The sequence below is a fragment of the Cyprinus carpio genome, chromosome A4, assembly GCF_018340385.1.
Source record: "Cyprinus carpio isolate SPL01 chromosome A4, ASM1834038v1, whole genome shotgun sequence".
Taxonomy (NCBI): domain Eukaryota; kingdom Metazoa; phylum Chordata; class Actinopteri; order Cypriniformes; family Cyprinidae; genus Cyprinus; species Cyprinus carpio.
The window spans coordinates 2,056,313-2,079,412 of record NC_056575.1 but is presented as its reverse complement, the minus strand read 5'-3'; the positions used below and the strand labels follow the sequence as shown (position 1 = coordinate 2,079,412).

At 34.7% G+C, this 23,100-nt stretch overlaps 1 protein-coding gene across 2 annotated transcripts in view; it reads left to right on the top strand.

Moving 5' to 3' along the window:
• The first annotated feature begins 6,901 nt into the window (after positions 1 to 6,901).
• The window catches only part of LOC109063416 (potassium voltage-gated channel subfamily C member 2-like), a 48,154-nt gene continuing 31,955 nt past the window's right edge, over positions 6,902 to 23,100 (top strand). The window contains exon 1 of one of the 2 annotated variants that reach the window (XM_042737952.1): positions 6,902 to 7,981. In XM_042737952.1, the coding sequence (XP_042593886.1) occupies positions 7,427 to 7,981 (555 nt within the window). In that variant the 5' untranslated portion in view covers positions 6,902 to 7,426. The remainder of the gene's footprint in view (positions 7,982 to 23,100) is intronic. The other variant, XM_042737947.1, reaches the window with a different exon arrangement.

The following is a 23,100-nucleotide window of genomic DNA, read 5'->3' as shown; positions in this document are numbered from 1 at the left end:
TTCAGCATCATTACTCCTTCAATCTTCAGTTTCCTTGATATTTTTGTGGAAACTGTTATGCATTTTATTTTTTCAGGATTCTTTGATGAATAGAAAGTTCGATAGAACAGCATTTATTGAAATAGAAATCTTTTATTTAGCATTTTTATGAAACTCGTTACTGTCACTTAAGAACAATTTGAATGCATCCTTGCTGAATAAAATGATTAATTTCTTTTTTACTTTGCCTGAACTTTTGCATGGTAGCGTTTCACGGTTTCCACAAAAATATTACTCGGCAGAAATTCAGCTTTATTATCACAGTAATAAATTACGTTTTAAAATATATTCAAACCGAAACCCGTTATTTTAAATTCTAATAATATTTCACATTATTACTGTTTTTTTCTGTATTTCTATATCAAATAATTAATCAGTGACATTATTCCAAAGAAGATGTAATAACTAGCCTCTAAAACGATGTTCCTTTTCGCTGACATCATCGAGGCCAGCTGGGTGGGAAATATAGTATCCACAAACTGTTTAGTCATTGCTTTATGAATCCTTAGTCTGCCTTTCTGAAATCTTTACATCAGTTAACGCAGAAATTTAATGAAGGTTACGGCAATAATAGCAAATAATGATGTGTAAAAATATACCACTTTATGGAAGTAAAATGGATGTGAATATCGTTTCATACTGACTTTTAAGCGTTCTCTGTATCTCTTTTAGTTTGAGTCAGTCATAATCACATGTATGTCAGTATGCATATGCAGAAGTATGCATCACCTTTTCCTCTGTGATTCGGTGAGGCTACAGGAATGAATCCAAGGCAGCTAGTGACGTTTTGCGGATCGTGTGTCATTTGCATGTTTGCCGTGGCCTGCGGAGGAGGTTTTACACAGCTGCATGTTTCTGGTTTGACAATCACGTGCTTTGAATCAAATGGGACGTTCTTAGAAGAGGCTACACATCTCAGATCTATATTTTAAAAAAAAAATTTATCATCAATAAAATAACAAAAAACAAAAAATATAAGAAGATCATCAACCACGTTGTCACTGTCTGTGCCACATTTCAGATCGAATGTTTTTATAAATCTGCTTTTCGATGCACCGATACAATGTTTCATGTTAAGAGATTTTTGTTACCTCTTTTATGATACGTTTTCATTATTTTGCCAATCATATTTTGAAAATAGTTAAAGAAAAAATAGTAGTTGTGATTCCTAAATCAAAAGGTTCAGTAATATTTAGTGACTGTTTCAACCCAACAATTGCTGCTGTGTTTAGGGCATCAATTTAAAAACATGCAACTGGTCCTATTAGAGAAATATTGTTGCATGTCCTTTAAATGATATGGTTTAGCATTGAAAGATGTGATTGGCATGTAATCAGACTCTATACTTCCTGTGTTCATTGTTTTTGCCTTGTGTGTGGTGTGCAGTTTAGATGAATAAATTTGTTATGAACAACTGTTGAAAGCCTTAAATAAATTCCAAATACATGTTGTACATGTTATTATTGCACTTCTGTGATTATTAGTCTCTAATTGATCTGTTTGTGTCCTTATTATGTGTCCAACGACTTGTTTATTAGATCCTGTACCCACTAAATTACTGAAAGAGTTGTTACCTGTAGCAGAAGAACGGCTTCTCAATATTATTAACTCGTCGTTATCTTCAGGTCACATCCCAAAACCATTCAAGCTGGCGGTTATTAAGCCTCTTATTAAGAAACCACAACTAGATCCTAGTGAACTGGCAAATTACAGACCCATTTCAAATCTTCCCTTTATGCCTAAAATTTTTTAAAACGTTGTGTCTGCTCAACTATGCTCCTTCCTGCAAAAAAAAAAAAAAAGTTCTCTATGAAGAATTTGAAGGGTGAAGCCCCAGCATAGCACAGAAACTGCACTTGTTAAAATTACAAATTACTTCTTGCATCAGATCAAGGCTGCATCTCATTGCCAGTTTTACTTGATCTTAGTGCTGCGTTCGACACCATAGATCACGAACATACTCATAGATAGATTACAAAACTATACAGGTATCCAAGGGCAGGCTTTAAGAGTGGTTTAGATCCTACCTGTCCGATCGCTACCACTTTGTTTATTTAAATGGGGAGTCATCTCATTTATCACCAGTAAAATATGGAGTGCCACAAGGATCTGTCCTAGGTCCTCTGCTATTTTCAATATACATGTTGCCCCTTGGTAATATCATTAGAAAATACAGAATTAGTTTCCATTGTTATGCTGATGATACTCAACTATATATCTTAACAACACCAGATGAAACTTCTAAATTATCTAAGCTAACAGAGTGTGTTAAAAATGTAAAAGATTGGATGACCGATAAGTTTATCCTATTAAATTCATATAAGACAGAGATATTACTTATTGGACCAAAAAAATAGTATGCAGAATCTCGTAGATTACAATTTGCTTCTAGGTGGGTGTACTGTTACTTCTTCTACAGTCAAAAATCTGGGTGTTATATTAGACAGCAACTTGTCTTTTGAAAATCATATTTCTCATATTACAAAAACAGCATTCTTCCATCTTAGAAACATTCCCAAGCTACGAAACATGTTACCTGTTTCTGATGCAGAAAAGCTAGTTCATGCATTCATGACGTCTAGACTGGACTATTGTAATGCACTGCTAGTTGTTTCAATAAACAAGCTACAGGTAGTCCAAAATGCAGTGGCTAGAGTCCTTAGGTCAAGAAAATATGATCATATTACCCCAATTTTACAGTCTCTGCACTGGCTACCTATTAAGTTCCGTATCAGTAACAAAATATTATTACTTACCTATAAGGCCCTTAATGGCTTAGCTCCTGCGTACCTAACTAGTCTTCTACCACGCTACAACCCATCACGCTCCCTAAGGTCTCAACACTCTGGACTTTTGATAGTACCTAGGATAGCAAAGTCCACTAAAGGAGTTAGAGCTTTTCCATATTTGGCTCCCAAACTCTGGAATATCCTTCCTGATAACATTCGGGGTTCAGACACACTCTCTCTGTTTCAATCTAGATTAAAAACACACCTCTTTGGCCAGGCATTCAAATAATGCATCTCATAATCTTGTACTGCAGTTATATCTGATCAAATGCACATTATTATTAATATTTATTGTGGTTTGAACTGTGACTGGCTGCTTTATTTGTTGTTGGGAGACTCTTTCCATCTTATTTTGCATCGCTAGTCAGCTAATCAAGATATTAACTAGGACTAACACTAGCATAATAATGAGTCTAGCTAACTAAACGATTTCCAAACTAACACATAACCATAAACTAGTCACCTAGAGTCCTGAAAAGTGTCATTCTTCCTGTGACCAACAGAGGACGCTACAGTGTAATGAATCAAACCTACTGTACTGTAAATCTCAGTCCCTGAGCACTGTGTAATACATAACTTGTTTAATGTAGTGTTTTTATTGGAGTCTGACTGGCAGCATGAACATGACAAGGATTTCTTGTGAATTAATGACAGATGGAGATAAATGCTGTGAGATTTCACCTTCCAGACTGAGTCCATTGGGGCCGGACGTCCCAGAATAATCTGCTCCCATCAATTAGAGCCACGTTCAGCTTTAATCAAGTGCGTTTACACACCTAATGGGATGTGCTAACCACATTTGCCCTCGTACCTGGGCCTGTCTCTTTCTGGGAATAGACTTTTAATTAATATGAGTGCAGACAGGGGATTTAATGAGAAACGAGACGGTTTTTCATTATAAGATGTGATTGCTGCTAGAATTATTTCACTTCTCAGCGAATGGATCTCTGTTGGTTTTGCTTCAAGAGCCTGAATTTGGTGACCAAACACTATAACAGCGTTCTTTATTGTGCAAAGGTAAACACTGTTCTTTACCATGGTATTCCTCACTTAGGCATCAGAGTCACACTTGTGTGTTCAAAACAGACCGAAGACAATTATAGTTAACTAAAACTGAAACCAAAATTAAAACCATGCGAAATATTTTTGTTACTTAAAATAAAGTAGATGTTAACTGAAGTAATATATATATATAAACTTTTTACATCACTTTAATTTAGTTAAGCTTAATAAAATTTACTAAAATAAATAAAACTGAATAAAAATTAGATATTTATTTCAAATAGAAAAAATTACAAGAATTAAAATGAAAACAAAGTATAAAAAAAGATTCCAAATATTAAACAAGACTGTAATAGTTTTTGAGCGATACAAAAATAACACTGAATACAAAAAGCATAACTTTTTCTCTTTTTTAATGAAATAATTGCATTATGTTGTTTCAATAATATTTATTTTTTAATATTTTGTATTTTGAGGGGACATTGTGATACTGTACTATTCATTAAATTACACACCATTTATTTTTTATATATACAAATATTAGAAACAATTCAAATATTAGAAAAAAATAAACATATTTTCAATCAATACAGTTAAAATATTTCAATTATACACACATGTATGTATATGCACTTCATATTTCAAATTCAAACATAATGACTTTCTTTACATTTTGAATTTGAATATATATTTAGACATTATCAAAGTCTTCATTGCGGCTGACTTGTATTTTGTACCTCCTAAAATTTTTCCGTACTCAGTTTTTATTTTTAATTTTTTCCATTCATTTCCTGTGATGGTCGTATTTGACCAGGAAGATCACAAGTTTGACATTTGTTTTGAAGACCATTAAAACTTTTCTAATCATACGTGTGTTTATAATGTGCTGTAAAAGTCAAAAGTTTCATACTATTCCGATGAAGTAAAAATTTTAATATTTCAAAATGTAACATCTTTCAGTCTAGATAGAGGATTAAAATGTGCCTTTATCTTTGTTTTGTCCTTCTGTCCAGAACTCATCAGAACAGACCTGCGACCCACCGGCTGAGATCCAGTGCTCAGACTCTAAAATAACCACAGACAGTTGTGGGAGGATGAATTACACAACTAACCTACAGCTGAATCAAGGTCAGTTTTGGATATGTGAGCTCTGTGCTTCCTGAATGCCAAAACCGTGTGGTGCTTCAGTAACCAAAATATGCTTTATTTGTGGACGTCAGAAAAGAAAAGCAGTGCACTTTTGTGTCATTTCACAGTGTTACTTTTTTAGAATGTAGAGTGAAACTCCAAGATGTAGAGGAGTTTGTTTCTTCATCAGATTTGGAGAAATGTAGCATTGCATCTCTTGCTCAGCAATGGATGCTCTGCAGTGAATGGGTGCCGTCAGAATGAGAGTCCAAACAGCTGATAAAAACATCACAATAATCCACACCACTTCAGTTCATCAGTTAATGTCTTGAGAAAAAAAGCTGCATGTTTGCATTATTGTGATGTTTTTATCAGCTGTTTGGACTCTCATTCTGACGGCACCCATTCACTGCAGAGGATCCTCTGGTGAGCCAGTGATGGAATGCAAATGTAATGTAATTTTCTGTTTATTCTAGGTTCACTACCCAGTTCCAAGAGCTCTGCACTAAATGCATGTGTTTAGTTCAGTTGTATTCCACATTCATGTGTTGCCAAAGCAGCTCACGATATGTTAATTTTAGCTCCGGAGGAAAACACATCAAGCTATGAAGTCTGTGATTCATTGTATTTTGAAGTTGCACAGAAATATGGGATAAAACATAGTTAAGATTCGTCTTAGTGGCTGTAGCAGCCTCTCTGTGGCTTTATGAATTATGAATGTCAGTCCCAGTCTTGCTACTATTTTTAATTTCCTATATGCAAATAGGATTACGACGCTGGTGTGTGGGAACGCATGTGCGCCGCATGTGTCTTAGGACATGCAAACGTGTTTCTTCATCTTTAGAGCAGCAACACTGAATGTGACAGTGCTGCTATTTTTGCACTAGAGTCCTCGGGTTTATAACACAGGCGAATCTTTTCTGCTCTGACACAGTGTGAATGTATTCGCAGAAAGTGAAGGATAGAAAAACAGCTCTGATCCAGATCCAGATGTAATGTGTATTTGTTGCAATAATCAGTCAACAATTAATAGTTTGTCATATGGCTAACAACACTTATAGGACTTAAAGTGCAAACTTAACATGAATCATTATGCTCAAGAATCATTTCTTTTGGGATTTGAACCTACGACCTGAATCAGTGGTTGGTTTCTGTTTTTATGGGAAAGACCCCTGGATACTGCAATGAGCTCATGTGAGTCAGACATGATGAATCACTCCATTATGTTCAGTCCGGTAGTGATTCGCTCTCTGCCCTAAATAAACCAAACCCTGTTTTGCACAGTTTAGAAAACCCCATCCACTTTTAAATGGATGTAGATTCATGCAAAAAAATACCAAAGAGCGGTTTAGACATTTATGGTTACATTTGATAAGCTTTGAACGATTGAATGAATGAATGAATGAATGAATATTGACTTCTCTATCATATAGAGAACAGCTTCTCTATCATACTTTATACAGATATCTCTAATAATTTTTTCACGTCTTAGATTAGTTTGGGTAATTATGACTACAATAAGAGCATTTCTTATATCTAAACTCTAATTAGACCCGCACATATTTTGCATATGCGTTAATGTTTGGAAAAAACAAATAATCACTAAATAAGAATGAATGATTATTAATTAATACATTAAATGTTTGTTTTCCTTATGCTGTCTGTTTTCTGTAATCCACAAACAGGGGGGAAAAACTATTTTGAGTCCTATAGGTTTAAAAATGTTCAAACCATTACAAGAGGTTAACAATCATGTATCATAAATTAATGATTAATAATTATAAGCTTTTCAATACTAATGTGTCTGAGTAGTGTTGTTGTTGTTGTTTTATCTCAACTATTTATTTTGACGCTGTATGAATCACAACCTGCTCCAAACTGGGCTCGACTGGCATAGTTTTAGTCACGAATTAACACAAATGTAGGAAATCTTTAGTGATTTAGCCTAAAATTAGAACTAAGGTTTCATTTGCATTTTGTTTGGATTGTTCAATTAGAGATATTGTTCTAAGCAATCCCCAAAAACTATTTTTATTAATAAAATATGACTTATGAATGAATACATTTTATAACACGGATTTTATTCCAATTTGTCTGTGAAAATAAATGTGGTTAAAATCCATATTTATATGAATATATTGCTGTCGAAAGCCACTGATGAGAAAGGGTGTGTCCATGAGAGAGAGAGAGAGAGAGAGAAAAAGAGGAAGCGAGCGCGCGCGCTTGTTGCTCTTGAAGCTCGAGCCGCAGGTGATGATGGACCGATAGAGGGAAGATCTGCTGCTTCCGCGTCTCGTCTCTCACCTGTCACCGGTGTTCATTCGAGCAGCTCATTCCTCTCGGAGACGCGCTCGGTTCGGTACTTCACTTCAATGAGGCTGTTCGCGAACTATTGGAGTACTCCAGCCTCGCCACAGCAGCACCGTAGAGTAACGTTACTCCCCTCGCGTCATGTCTCACTCTGAGAGATGGGCAAGTTCGACGAGCACGAGAGGGTGATCCTCAACGTCGGGGGCACGAGGCACGAAACCTACCGGACCACGCTGAGGACTCTGCCGGGCACGCGTCTGGCCCTGCTCGCCTCCGAGTCGGACCTCGAGTCGGTTCTGGACCAGCTGCAACAAGTCCGGGGCTTCATCGAGTACAACGCGCGCAGCAACGAGTACTTCTTCGACCGGCACCCGGGCGTCTTCGCCTACGTGCTCAACTACTACCGGACCGGGAAGCTGCACTGCCCGGCGGACGTGTGCGGGCCGCTGTTCGAAGAGGAGCTGTCCTTCTGGGGCATCGATGAGACGGACGTGGAACCGTGCTGCTGGATGACCTACCGACAGCACCGGGATGCCGAGGAGGCGCTGGAGGTGTTCGAGATGAACGTGGACAACGACGAGGACGACGAGTACGGCAAGCGACTGGGCATCGAGGACGTGGTGTCCCCGGACGGTACCTTCAGCAGGTGGAGGAAGTGGCAGCCGGTCATCTGGAACCTGTTCGAGGACCCTTACTCTTCCAGAGCCGCCCGGGTAAGAGCGCAGCGCGGAGTCGCCAAACGGTTGCGCGCGGCTCCTTTACGCGCTCGCGCTTCCAGTGCATCCAAAACAGCGCCGAAACTCATGCACGCGTGTAGATAAGTCTGTTTTGTGTTTAAATTCCCATGCATACTACTAAGCGTGGTTAGTAGAGAGAGTCTCCTAAAACTTGATGTAATGTGAGTGTGCTCGTGCATGCATCTAAACCAGAGCGTAATGGTTAGAAACTTATCGGAGAGGCAGGTGTCACATATTAAGATCAAATCAAGACAGACTTGGCAAACACATCAGAGACAGTGCATGCATGAGTGTTTTTCATCTAAACGTGCGTAATCTCCAGATATGCGTTGGTAACAGGTGTCCAGAACATAAAACTTCTCCAGTGAGGGCATTTTTATCCTCTGTTCAAACAGTCTTGGTTAAAATTGGCCTGATTGAGGGAGAGAAAAGAATCGCAGCCCTCCCACACTTATAGGAAGCGTAATGGAGGTTATTTTGCGTTAGTCACCATTTGAGATGTTTTAATTATAAACGACTGGTTGGAAGAGACTGGTAACTTCAGTGGAAAAGATTAATTATTGAGATTGTTGCAGGCGAATTCAGATGCACTGCAGAGATCAGCCAGATAAAATTTTAAAGAGCTTTTTCTTTGTGCTGCTTTGGGTTCTGAGTAATGTGTTTTTTGCTCTGATTATATCCAGGCCATTGAGATAGAAATCTAGTGTGTTTTAGTTAAAAAATCCCTTTTTTGTTGTTGTTACTAAAAAGTTTTCTGATACATTGTTTTATCAGCATAATTTAAATGGCAGATGTTTCACTGAAAAAAGTTTTGTTTTATTTGGAGTAAATTGTCCTTATTTCTCTTAAGAGAGATTGGTTTTCACATTAAAGGAATAGTTCACCCAAAAATTAACATTTTATGATAATTTACTCACCCTCAGGCCATCCAAGATTAGGATGAGTTTGTTTCTTCATCAGATTTCGAGAAATGTAGCACTGCATCACTTGCTCAGCAATTGATCCTCTGCAGTGAATGGGTGCCGTCAGAATGAGAGTCCAAACAGCTGATAAAAACATCACAATAATCCAAAAGTAATCCACACCTCTCCAGTCCATCAGTTAATGTCTCGTGAAGCCAAAAGCTGCATGTTTGACGTTTTTAACTTCAAACTGTTGCTTCCGGCTAACATACAAATGATCTATCCGTAATATTGCCTCCTTCAGTGAAAAAAAGTCAACTGAATTAGGAGAGAAATCTGCACAGATCAAGCACCGTTTGCAAGCAAAAAAAAACCATAAACACATGTGGGTTGATTTTGATGTGAGAGACAATAGGAGATGGACTTTATCACTGAAGGAAGTGTTATTATGAATTATGGACTCACATTTTGTCAAGAAGCAACAATTTGAAGAATGCTTTAAGGATGGATTTGTTTCATGCTGCTTTTGGCTTCACAGGATGTTAACGGATGGACTGGAGGGGTGTGGATTATTGTGATGTTTTTATCAGCCGTTTGGACTCTCATTCTGACGGCACCCATTCACTGCAGAGCATCCATTGCTGAGCAAGTGATGGAATGCTACATTTCTCCAAATCTGATGAAGAAACAAACTAATTTTTGGCCTAAGGTTGAGTAAATTCAGCAAATTTTCATTTTTGGGTGAACTGTTCCTTTAATGGTGGGTAAGTCTTAAGTTGGTCTGTGGGCAGTGAATGCACACATCAATTGGCCCAATGTTGGTTGACTGAGTTGTTTTTACATCCAGAGATGGACTAAATGAGTAGGGCTGTTTATCTAATCAATGACTAATAGTTTCTCTAGATGAAGAGCCTGCTATCTTCGTTTTTAATGAGCAGAAGCTGTGACCTTGGCACAAACAGACTCACAGATAATGGTTCTTGCAACATTCTTATAACACACGTTATTAGCCAGCACACATTTCCCAGAATTCACCATAAAGCTCCTAGTTTGCATCCCTGTGCTCCCATGATGCCTTCAGCCTGGTTTCATCCATCTGTTTATGCAGTAGAGGGTTTGACGCTGTGATCATCATGTTGACGTGAGTGTGTGTGTTTTGATGCCACGTGTGCCGTTGCCACTTAAGAGGTTAATACTGGCGCGCGTCTGAAGATGCTGCGCCGAGACCGTTTCCATGGCGACCTTATCGCTCATCGGCCGCCCCTGTTCATTCAGAGCAGCTATTGATTTCAGGAATTCAGTCGAGCGTGAACCCTGCGCGTGCCGTGTGTGTGTCTGCTCGTTTCCTCTGGCACTGTTTGAAATGAGTGTGTTTGACATATTGTGTGTGGATGATTCATGCACTGGAAGAATAGCACGGTCATACAGAACGTGTGTGTGTGTGTGTGTGTGTTTATGTGGGCATGGATGATCTGAATGCTGATGCTGGCAGCCGGTGTCTTTCAGCCTAAACTTTGCTGTCAGTCATTTTCTTTAGATCAGTCGGCGAGCGCTGATTATCTGGGCGAGTTTCACGTGTGTTGAGGCTGTGGGCGTCTTCGTGGGATGTTAGTGTCCATGTTGAGCGATTACAGTAATGAAACATGATCTTTTGAGAACAAGCCTTGAGTTGATAATGATGATGATGAAGTCTTTGTGTATGTAAATGCACAATTTTTGTACCATAATGGGATTAAACTGGTTAATAGTTTGGAATAATTAAGGTGTTTCAAGGCTGCATTTATTTGATCAAGAATCCTGTAAAAGTCCTGTAAAAAAAAAAAAAAAAAAAGGTTCTTATAGTATAAATTAGAATTATTTCTGAAGATCATGTGGCACTGAAGACTGGAGTAATGATGCTGAAAATACAGCTGCGCATCACAAGAAAAAAAATCATTTAAAAATGTATTCAAATAGAAATAGTTATTTGGAATTGCAATAATATTTCACAGTTCTACTGATTTTACTGGATTATTCATCAAATAAATGTTTGATGAACCATCAATGACCATCATGTTTGCTTGGTGACCAAAAAATACTTCCTTCAAAAACATTAATAATCTTATTTATTAATTATTATATTTCAAACTTAACCCTCTGGTATTGTTCATTTGGGGTCACACTTGTGTTGTTCAAAAGTGACCGAACAGCTGAAATTATTATTTTTTCCCCAGTAAAATCAAAGTAATATATTTTTGTTCAATAATATTCTTTCTTTTCTATTTTGTATTTTGAGAGAATTTCATGGTACTAATTAATATTTATGCAATAATTACAATCAATATTTTTCCCATTGAAAGTAATACACATTTTTTTCTAATATTTTTATATTACTTTTCAATTATGCCAGTATTTCATGTTAAAATGGAAACAATGCCTTTAAAATCCAATATCTGAAGGCAGATTAGTGCCATTTTATGCGGAGTAAAAAAAAATAAAAAACTTTAGCCACTAGATTTCTATAGAGCTCTACATAAAAGTCTTATAAATTCTCTAGTTGTAGACATAAATAGTTATTTTTATTAATTTGTTGATTTGGATATATATTTAGACATTCTCAAAAACACCTTTTTGTAGAGGTTTAGAGTTTTTTTTTTTTTTCAGTTTTTGCATTAATTTTACTACAGTCAAACCTGAACACAGAGAAAGACGTCAAAATTCAACAAAAAAATTCAACAAAAATGAACACTAATATTTTATCAGAGGTTAATCAATCTGATTTCAACCTCTTATTTGAGTCTTCATGCTCAATTTTGCCATATTGTTACAGTGTGTGTGTGTGTGTGTGTGTGTTTTGCACTCTTGATGGTTTAGAGTGTCACCCCTTCATTGCTGTGCACTTTTTTTCTGCATCGTGAATTATTTGTAGATTGTACACACAAAATATTCTCTGTATTTTTGCGTATTTCCATCATTTGTGACACAAAATCACATGTGAAATATGTGAAACACATGAAACGTGGTTTTGGAACATTTTCATGGTGTAAATGTGTGAAAACCATATGAACAAATGTGGACACGTAGGTTTCACACTGATTGCGCATGTGCTTTTTCTGTAAGGGAAGCTTTTTAAAGGGAAGCTCAAATGTGCATGCTTGACATTAATATTATAAATAAATATTATGCCCTTATTAAATGTAAGGCTTAATGTAGGCTTAATATGAAATAGATTAATTTATTTGATTTTTTTTGTATTTATCTGATTAGCTTTTAGTTTATTTGGTTAGTTATAAAAGATAAAAGATAATAACCTATAGCCCTACTCCATACAAACTTATTTTCTCAGAAAACGTGGTAGTTACGTTGCTGTCTATGCAGGGTTAAAAAGCTCTAGGATTTCATCAGAAAATATCTTAATTTGTGTCCCGAAGAGAAACGAAGGTCTTAGCGGAACGGAATTTGACAGAGTTTTCAGTTTTGGGTGAACTATCCCTTTAAAGAAACACCAACAGTTCAAACCTGGATGACTTTTGCTCCTCTGTGGGACACAATGAAGACATTTTGAAGAACGCTGAGGTCCAAACAACCTTGAGTTGGTGGTTGTGATGATGATGATGAAGTCAGTGTGCATCTAAAACATCTGTGGCATTTGCAGCATATTATTGTACCGTAATGTGATGCATATCTGAGTAAAATTGAATAATTAACCAGAAAATGTAGTGAGAGCCTTAAAGGTTCGTCCAAAAATGAAACCTGTGTGATTTATATTTTGTGTGATTTGTATGTGACCCTGGAGCACAAAAGCAGTCTTAAGTCTCTGGGTTATATTTGTAGCAATAGCCAAAAATACCTTGTATGGGTCAAAATTATTGATTTTTATTTTATGCCAAAAATCATTAGGATATTAAGTAAAGATCATGTTCCATTAAGATATTTTATAAATTTGCTATCGTAAATATATCAAAACGTCATTTTATAATAAAAATATATATCTAAAAATACACACTTACAACAACAAAGGTGATTTTCTCAGTATTTTGATTTTTTTTACACCCTCAGATTCCATATTTCCAAATAGTTGTTTCTCAGCCAAATATTGTCACATCCTACCAAACCATACATCAATTGAAAGCTTATTTATTCATCTTTCAGATGATGTATAAATCTTAGTTTTAAAAAATTGACACTTAAGACTGGTTTTGTGATCAATGGTCACATATTAAGATGTTTTGGTGGTCTTTAGGGTCCAAACAACATTGGATCGCATTGACGATTTGTGAAAATATTATCTTTTTTTGTTCCACAGAAGAGAGTCGTACAAGTTTGGAACAACTCAAGTTTGTGTGTAAATGACAGAATTGGGTGTTTAACTAAATCCAATGCAATTTTGCAGTTGGTTAAAACACTGCCAGCACACTTTTAAAGAGGCTTTTTGACCAGGAGGATGAAAGTCATGCTCACCTTCCAGAGGTCTCTCAACTCTACTTTTTGGTTGCATTAACCAGCATTAAATTAGTAGCAGTAGCTGTTTGCATGCACATAAACAAACATGCATGCATGTGACGTACTGACCAGTGTTTTTAGTCCAAAGTCCACCATAAGCGTCTTCCTCGAAGTGCACTGTTTAACGGCTCTGCGTGTCATTTTCAGCGCGAGACAGTAATTACAAATATGTCTTTCTCGCCACTGCGAAGGACACTGCGAACCGCTGTAGGTGTAAAACCCCATAGAGAACGAGACGGAGAGATGTGTTTGCTGGAGAAATAAAACACAACGCAGGGTGCCGTGTTAAACAGACCGCCAACGCCTTGGTTTCGCAGAAGCGGTACGCTGGATGTGGCTTTCATGTCGAGCTCGTTTGAATCTCGCACACATGCATTAGCGAGCTCATTTCGGCCGGTCTGAAATGCACGACTGTCTTTTGTGTTGTGATTATTGCACGGCTGGCTTTTTCCTGTATCTGCACAAACAGCTTTCAAGTCCTCCGCTGAGCCGGTCCACGGCTTCAAAAGAGAAAGCCGTGCAGACCACCGGGACCAATTACACACGCACACACTGCTCGCACTAATCGCTGATTAAATAGCAAATCAAACTTTGTTTTTGTGGTGTTGTACAGATGCTGAATGTACATACGGTCTCCAGCCAGCCTATATCACACATGCTCGCTTACGTTTGCCTTTAGATGACACTGAAAACAAAGCCAGTGTCTACTAATATTTTAACAATAAAGGAGGAAAACGTTAGTTTTTTGTTCAATAGTTGTGCTTTGACAGTGCATCAACCTCCAAATGAGAGGATTCGAGAGTTTAATAGCGTTTCATGATGTGAAAGAACGAGGCAGTTCAATAATAAATATTATTGCAGTATGAATTTTATAGTCATTTTATGGCATTTAGCAAAAGATTGATTTATAACCATATTCTAATGATTGTTTGCACGTCTCTTTACAAGTATTTATGTGTTAATTCATGCTTCTTTGTGTATATACGTAATGTAAACCCACACAAATCCATACAAATGTACCATGGTGTAGCAACACAATTATGCTTTCATAGCTTTTAAATGCCATTATAACGGCCAGATCAACACAGAGAAACAATGCATGTGCACGCTAATGTCATGCATTTATTATGTGTTTGTAAATACATGCAATTGGCTTGGATGTTTTGTTTTCTAATGTAGTGACATGTATATGTTTTTAAGTCTGCACAAAGTCTTTTGGGGCTTCTGTATATCAGGTTAATGGAATCACATATTAAAATGATTTATTTATGATACAGTAAAACCTTAATTTGTCACTCACATGCTAGTAGAATGTTTGGCTTATTCCAAGTATGCATGTTCACATCATGTATGAAAATTAATAAAATAGACATTTATTCTAAAATAAAGTATGTGTGTGTGTGTGTATTCTAAAATAAAAACAAATCTGCATAAAATATTATACATATATTCTATTTACAAAATAATATACCGTAAAATAATATTTGTTAGTTTTAGCACTATTTTACATTGAAGTGATATTATTTTTATGGGACAATTACAGCACAGATGTCTCTAAGTATGAGAATTTTTATTTGATAAATATTTGATAAAATTCATTATTATTTTTATTTGAAATATTCGATAATCTCAACTTCTTAGAAGACAGCTGTCAGCTTTTTTAAATTGATCAAGAGGTATTTTTCTGATGTCTGCATTTCCATCCGTTCAGATGAGATCTAGCCTGCAGTCTTGTTTTGTTCCAGCATCTTTCATCTTTAAATGTGTCCTCCTTATCTGTTGTCACTGTCAGCTTTCTCACGCACGTATGTAGCTTTTCTTCAGTTTATTCTTCAAAAACGGAGTAAAAATAGAGCGCTGTATCATGCCTGTCACGCTCGGCCTCATGGGAGGTTATAGAGAGGTCATTCTCGTATCTCTGCAGCAATAACAGCTACAAGAAAGACTTTGAGCAGGAAAGAGCGTGTTCTTTCCTCAAACTCGCTTCAGGTGTACAAACAGCTAAAATGAGATGTTGTCTTGATCAATCCACACACACACACACACACACACACACAGCTGACAGCATGTGCTAGAGATGTGAAACACACCCTCCGGTTATCAGCTCAGTGTCTCTGTGTTTAGTGTATTTGTTTGAATGTTATCAGGATTCTTCCCTTATTCTTTGATTGTTGTAGGCTTTTGACTTTTGTGTGTTGCTTTGTGGTTATTAGGATGCTTTAGTTGGTTTTTAGTATGTTGTCATTTATGGCTGCATGATATATTGTAATATTGCAAACGTACAAATTGCAGTTTGGATATTGCAATGACTTGCAATGACTGAATGATTTTAATGCTTCAGTGAAATTATGAAAAGTCAAAGTTTTAGGTCGATGCATTTCACATTTTTCCTCAGTATCATGTAGCCATTACTATGTGGTTGCTGTTCTGTTTTTAAGTTGTTTTAAAACAAATTATTAATATTATTATAAAATTTCAGTTGCAATTTAAAATGTGTTAAGTACAGTTTTGCTGTGCTTGTTTTGTAGCGCTGCATAATTTGGCCAAAAATTATGATATCAAAAATAATAATAATAATGGTATTTATTATTATTAAAAATCAATTCCAATTTAAAATGTTTAATAGGTGTGCTAATAATAATAATTTTTGAGGGTTAACTTTGTGACATACAACAACTCAACAAAAATGAAAGCTAAACGTGTCACATATCTTTGGAAAGCTGAGATTCTTGTGATTTGAACGAAACAAATCATTTTAAGATACAGTCAACACAGTAGGAACAATCCAGGCTTCATGCTGTGATCACACTGTGTTTCCCAGCTATAGTCATCTGCAAGCATCTGTTTACAAATAAAATGTAGGCGGAATGTTTTTTTTTCTTCTTCTTCTTTTTCAGTGTGTTCAAAGTTCTGTTACTCAAAGTTCTGTTACTCAAAGTTCTGTTACTCAATACCAGTGAGACTTCCAGTGACACTCTAAACTAATCTCAGAGTGTCACCTTTCAAAAGAGACCAGAACCATGCAAATACTCCAAATGGTTCAAGAACAGCATGCATTATATTTACTTTGGGTGTGCCTTTTTTTTGGCATTTTACAGGAATGCAGCTCTAGTTTTTAGTGTGTTGCTATGTGGTTGCTAAGGAGTTCTGGGAGGTTTCCTAATAGTTCACAAAGTAGTAGCACAAAAATCTGTTAGATGTCCGGATTCCTTTTGTTTTTATTTCTGTTTCACCTTTTCTTCTCTCTGTCCGCTTCCCTTCCTCTTGATCGCTCATACTTTCGGGTGATATTGTGGACGGCGTATCCTTACTCTCTGCAGTCTCCCGGATCATAATGTTTCTTCATCTCCTTCTGAAACTCCAAACTGGGACAAACCCGATCCAGTCAGCGGGATCTGGACGTCTTATCCGAGTGACCCGCTCGTCCTTTTCCGTCAGATGCTGAATCAACTTAGCTTTGCCTCCAAACGGCTCGTCTTTCTCCCTGAAAGCTGCGAAACCGCAGCAAACAGACTTGGATTTCACAGTTCCTCCTCAAAACCTTCACCTTCAAGAGCGTCTCCAGTGTCGTCCCGCTTTATCTGCAGTCACGCGGCAAGCGTAATGTGTAAATATCAGCTTGTGCAGGGCGAGGTTAAACGGTTTGACGCTGTATCTGTCATACGGTGTGGTTTACATGTCGACTGAGTCATAACGCTGACATTTAAGGCCCTTCACTCTCCAGCGGTGTGTAAATACACTCCATTAAGTGAAGGCCTCTTCACCGTCAGCCGTAATTATCCTGTTGAGTCGAGTCCAGGTTTAACTAGAGCTCTATTAGGAGTCACGTCAGCGAGCGGGAACCGTCTCTTCATCTGAATGGCCCTCAAAAGCCTGTTAGGAGTCCGTGTCTGTCTGTAGTGTGTCTATTAGTCAAGCTGTCTTCATTCACAACTGCAGACTCAAACACCAGTGAACTAGATCAAACTGAACATTTGCTGTCGTTCACATGAAAATGCCTTTTGCATCCCGATGTACTTAAACTTTGAGAAATATTGTCAGAAATCTGTTGATTTTTATCTGTGTGGAATTGCTTGGATCATTAAAAATGTCTGTAAATAATATTAGTATGTTTTTAACAATATTATTATTACTGTAATAATATGATAAATTATGATTATTTTGTTGTTATTAAACTTTTCCTCATTATTATGATTATTACTACTAAAATATTAAACAAAATAAAAATTATTACTGCTGTGATATTTCACTGTAATATAGAGTATTTAAGAAAAATATAATAATAATAATAATATTAATAATTATTATTATATTAAACATAATATTAATTATTACTGTAGTAAGATATCAGTACAACTTCAGCCAAAATTATTATTATTATTATTAATAATTAATTGTTATTGTTGTTGTGATTATTACTAGACTAACATTATTATTATTATTATTATTATTATTATTATTATTATTATTATTATTATTATTATTATAATTATTGTAATGTTACTGTAAAACAGAATGTTAAAGAAACATAATACTTATTGTTATTATTACTATTTATAAAATAGTAATATTATTTTATTGTCATTATCATGATTATTACTACTAAAATATCAAACTAAATAATTAATACTATTGTAATATTTCACTGTAAAAGCGTATTTAAGAAACTTATTGTTTGTTGTTGTTTTTTATTATTATTACTGTTGTTGTTGTTAAATACAAATTTTAAACAAAACAATTATTATTATTGTAATATTTCATGGCAAAATAAAAAGAGAATTCAGGAAAAATAATGTACTAATGCTTCTAATTTACAGCTGTATTGTGATTTTGTATTTACAATAACATTTTTCTTAACAATACTTTAATTAATTAATCTACTTATTTACTTCCTATTTACAACCTATAATTTATTTTATTTTTTTTACTGTGCATGAAGCTGTTTAAGCTACTGTACCTTTAAATATGTAAATAGCCTCTGTGTGATTGGCTGAACTCGGCATCATGAATATGTAAATGTAGGCGCTTATACGCAAATGAGCTCATAACTAAGATGATTTATGAAATAATAAAGTAAATAAGCGAGGAAGCTTTGTGAATGTTAGTACATCACATCTGTGTTTCCAAAAGAAAGAAAATCCAGTTCTTCGTCATGCATCCGCTTAAAATCTTGAATGCCTTATTTTAATTAAATGATCTGTTTATTTAGAGATCTTTACAGTCAGTGATATTATTATCATAATTTAACATGAAGCATTTCATGTTTGCGCTGGTTGTCAGATGACATTTAACGAGCGGCTGCTGTTGAGTATTGCGTAATAATAATTACAGTCATTTGTGAGGAAATGAAGGTATAGTTTGCGCTTTAGTAATAATGAGGCGTGGAGTCTAGACTGATGTTCTTCTGCGTCGCTGTGGGAGTGTTGGCCTGCTCTCTTTCCGTCTGTATGACCACTCACAGACATGTACCGATACCTCTAATAATACGTGTGATATCTGGGTCAGTCTGGTTTTTGTCTGTGGAAATGCATCATTCACATTCCAGCTCTGTTGTGAAACCCAGTGAGCTGCATACATAGACGCAAAGCTCAGCAACAACATTATGATTGTTCTTATGATTGTCTTAATATCTTGTTTTTGGCCAGATTTTAAGGCAGTTTATCCTTCACAGAGAAGGAAGTCCATTAATGCATTCCAAAAAGCTCTTTAAAGGATGCACCAGCATGAATATTAAAGTATTTAAATACAAATGGAAAAAACTTCAATATAAATACTTAGTAGTAATATAATCGAATGTGATTTTTAGAAAAAGGCTGTTTTGCCTGTACGTACGTGTGTGTATTTAAATCTTTAATTAGGTCATTATTTTTATTATATTTTTTTCTATTTTTTTACTTATTTGTTACTTATTTTATTATTTTATTTAGTTTTTTTTTTTAATTTATTTAGGTATTTATTTTTTATAGTTATTTATTTAGTTGATTAATTTAATTAATTTATTTGTCATTTTTAATTATTTTGCTTAAGTTCATTTTAGTTGTTTAGTTATTTATTTACATTTTTTGTTTAGTTATTTTTATTTAGTCAGTTGCTTAGTAGTTTACTATTAACACAAGTTATTTGTTTAGTTGATTATTGAATTTATTTTGGTTGTATTTTTATTTAATTGTTTGGTTTATTTTTATTTTTTTTAATTAGTTAGTTGTTTCTGAAGTTATTTAGATGTTTTGTTGATTATATAGTTATATATTTTTATTTATTTAGTTGTTTGTTTATTTGTTATTTATTTAAACAACAGTCTAATGATCATTTGAGTCAAGTCTACTAAAATACAAATGGAAAATGCTTAAATACTTAAATCGAAAATAGTAATATGATTGAATGTGATTTAAAAATGACTATATGCTAATGTCAAGCTCTTTAGGGATCAGTCGGGTCGCGTGTCCTGGACTTCTCTACTATTTGTGTGTCACACGAGATGCTCCCTATCTAGAGTGTTTCATATCAGACACTATGAAGATCCATTTCAGATGGGTTTATTACAGAGCTTCAGTATCACTTTATCGATGTTTACTTACTCAGTGTAACCCTGTAAGATCACTTTACATTTCTGTTTACTAGCAGAGCTGCAGAGCTTTGATGCTGAAGCTGTTTCATGTTTTTTTTTTTTTTTTTAGTTCTAGATGATATTTCGATATTTATGTATTTGATCTGAAATGCGCATTTTCAGATGCATCATTTCAACTAAAACGATTCAAAATGCTTAATGCAAGAAGTAAACCGCACAATGAATGAACACAAGAGGGAATACTGAATCATTTTCATTTATATGCACCTACTGTATGTAATCTACTTAGGGAACTTAATATCCAAATAAAAAGTGTTCACAATGCTCTTTAATTTTCAAATCTACAATAGAATCATTGTAAATGCATCATGAATATGTGTTATAAATTGTTTGAGGTCACTTTGTGTTGGGCTGTAATAACTGAGAGCTGGAAATATTATCTCAGACGGAGTGTTTCTGAAATGCTCTTTTCCATTCGGCTCCTTATAAAGCTCACTGTGTTACTGTCTTCTGACATGCCGTCTCGCCTCTAAACTAATAACGGGCTAATAATAGATGCAATATAAATATGATGCATAACTGGGCTGTTTTTTGTCTAGCACTTTGACTTTATAGCTCCATCTAATGAGGCCTGGGTTCAACTTTGCATATTCACAATATGATTTTGCATTGTAAGTATCATGATGATTTATTTGGCCATTAGGTTTCCTAAAGACTGACTGGTTGCGTGATCCTTTCGTGATGTGCAAGTGTTATGACGAGAATGACTTCAGCTAATAAGCTTGTTAGGCTGATTCATTTCTTTGACTCAATTTAAATATCTTTTTTTCTTCTTCTTTTTTTTTCTGTGTTATTGTTACAGAGTGTGTCCTTAAATGCTTAAATACTATTTCTGAAGAGTAATGATGCTGAAAATACATATGCGCATCACAGGAATAAATTAGATTTTCATTTATATTAAAATACAAAAAACTTTATTTTACATCATAATAATATTCCACAGTATTAAATTTTTTTCCTGTATTTTTGATCAAATAAATGCAGCCTTGATGAGCAGAAGAAACTGCTGTAAAAAACATTACAAATCAATCTGATCCAAAACTTTTGTCCAGTAGTATAAAAAAATTATATGTATATATATGTATGATTCACTACTATTATTTATATTATTACTTTTTTTTATTTAGTGTAAAACAGTGTGGAAAAACATGCCTTGATTATATTTAACTGGCTTTTTTTCTGTATTTTACTTCTAACATGAAACAGTGTGAGTTTATTTTGGGCTGTTTGGTTGAAATGTTGCTTCCTCTGAAAGACTTCAGAGCAACTGCATAAATATTGAGATGCTGAATAGCGTGTAAATAGCGTGCTGCTGTATCTCCTAGCGCTGCTTCTGCATGTTTACTCTTTGAATTACAGACTCAAAGATGATTTTGTTAGGATGAAATGAATGATTATTTCCTTTCCTTTCTCCCTGATAACTTTGCTTTAAGTGACAGAATGAGATCACGTTGATTTATCATTTATCTCTGTCTGTCTGTGTATTTGCTGGCAGGCTTTCTTCATGAACACCCCCCCCCCCCCCCCAAACGCGCACACACACACACACACACACACACACACACACACACACACACACACACACACAGACTGTAAATGACGTGATCAGGTTTGTACAGATGCTCCAGCTGTGAAGGTGTTTCTGGGTTGAAGGGTCAGTCAGAAATTGCTGCCAAACGGCTGTAACACTGTCCACTTGTGGCTGCAGTCGGTCAAACACACACATACATACACACACACACACACACACACACACACACACACACACACACACACACACACACATTTTCTCAACGTGATACACACACACACACCCGCCGCTGCCTGCTTTCTGCCACTTTCATGCGTGATGTGAAGTTAAACAGAAACTCAAAGTCCAGTTTTGTTTGTATTCACATGGATTCAATTCGATATTGATTATTTTAGATGTATATCAGGGACAGTATATGGCTAATTTTCTACCAATAAAACTGATTCTGTAAAACATACATGAGAGTCAGCTGGTACATTATAATATTGGGGGTAAGAATGAACTGATTTGTACACAAATGCTTAAAGTACCCACAAAGAAGTTTTTATAATAATAAAGTTATTATAAATTAACTAAGTGCATAATTATATATTTTTACTCACATTTGGTTTTTGAAATATAAACATTTTAAATGGTCGTAAAAACTTGATGGATTTATTCAAACATAAATTGAATATTGAACAGTAAAAATCATAATGAATATATGGTGCATATATTAAACAAAATGCTCCCCTTTTAATTCTCTTTAATTCTCTTTTAATTTTTCTAGCAGACTAATGTGCATATGGTCACTGAATATATATATATATATATATATATAATAAATTAATTTTATTTTTTTTTTAAAAACAAAAGATTCTTAGGATTTAAGAATTGATATCCTTTCGTGAAAATGAGAATTGATTAAAATTGAGAAATCAATATTTTTTTTCCCAGCTCATATATTTATAAAATGATCTTAAAAAAAATAAATTGTCTTGTAAAAAATATACGTGCTCTTATAATATAAATATTATAATATTAATATATTATGTGTCATAAATATATTTTTATAAAATATATTAATTTAATAGTATATATATATATATATATATGTTTAAATATCTGTCTCTCTATCCATAGACACACATCTTAATGTCTTTTTTTTAATTAACTTTTTTTTGGGGGGGGGAGGGGTCTTTTGGTATTATGTATTAATATAATATATTTATTTATAATATATTTTTAAATCTTTATATGTATTATATGTAGGCTAAGTGTGCGTTTTTCTTAAATCTTAGTTTAAATATAAATTTTTTTGATTTCATATTTGTGTGTTTCATATTTTACAGTTTTATCTTATATTTTATCCATATATATTTTTGTGTGTGTGTGTATATATATATATATATATATATATATTATATATATATATATATATATATATATACTATCCTATATATATATATATATATATCTTTATTGGAGGGTGATGTTTTGGTATTTTTATCTTATTTTATATTATATTATAAATATATTTTATAAATTTATGTATGCATGTATTGTGTGTATA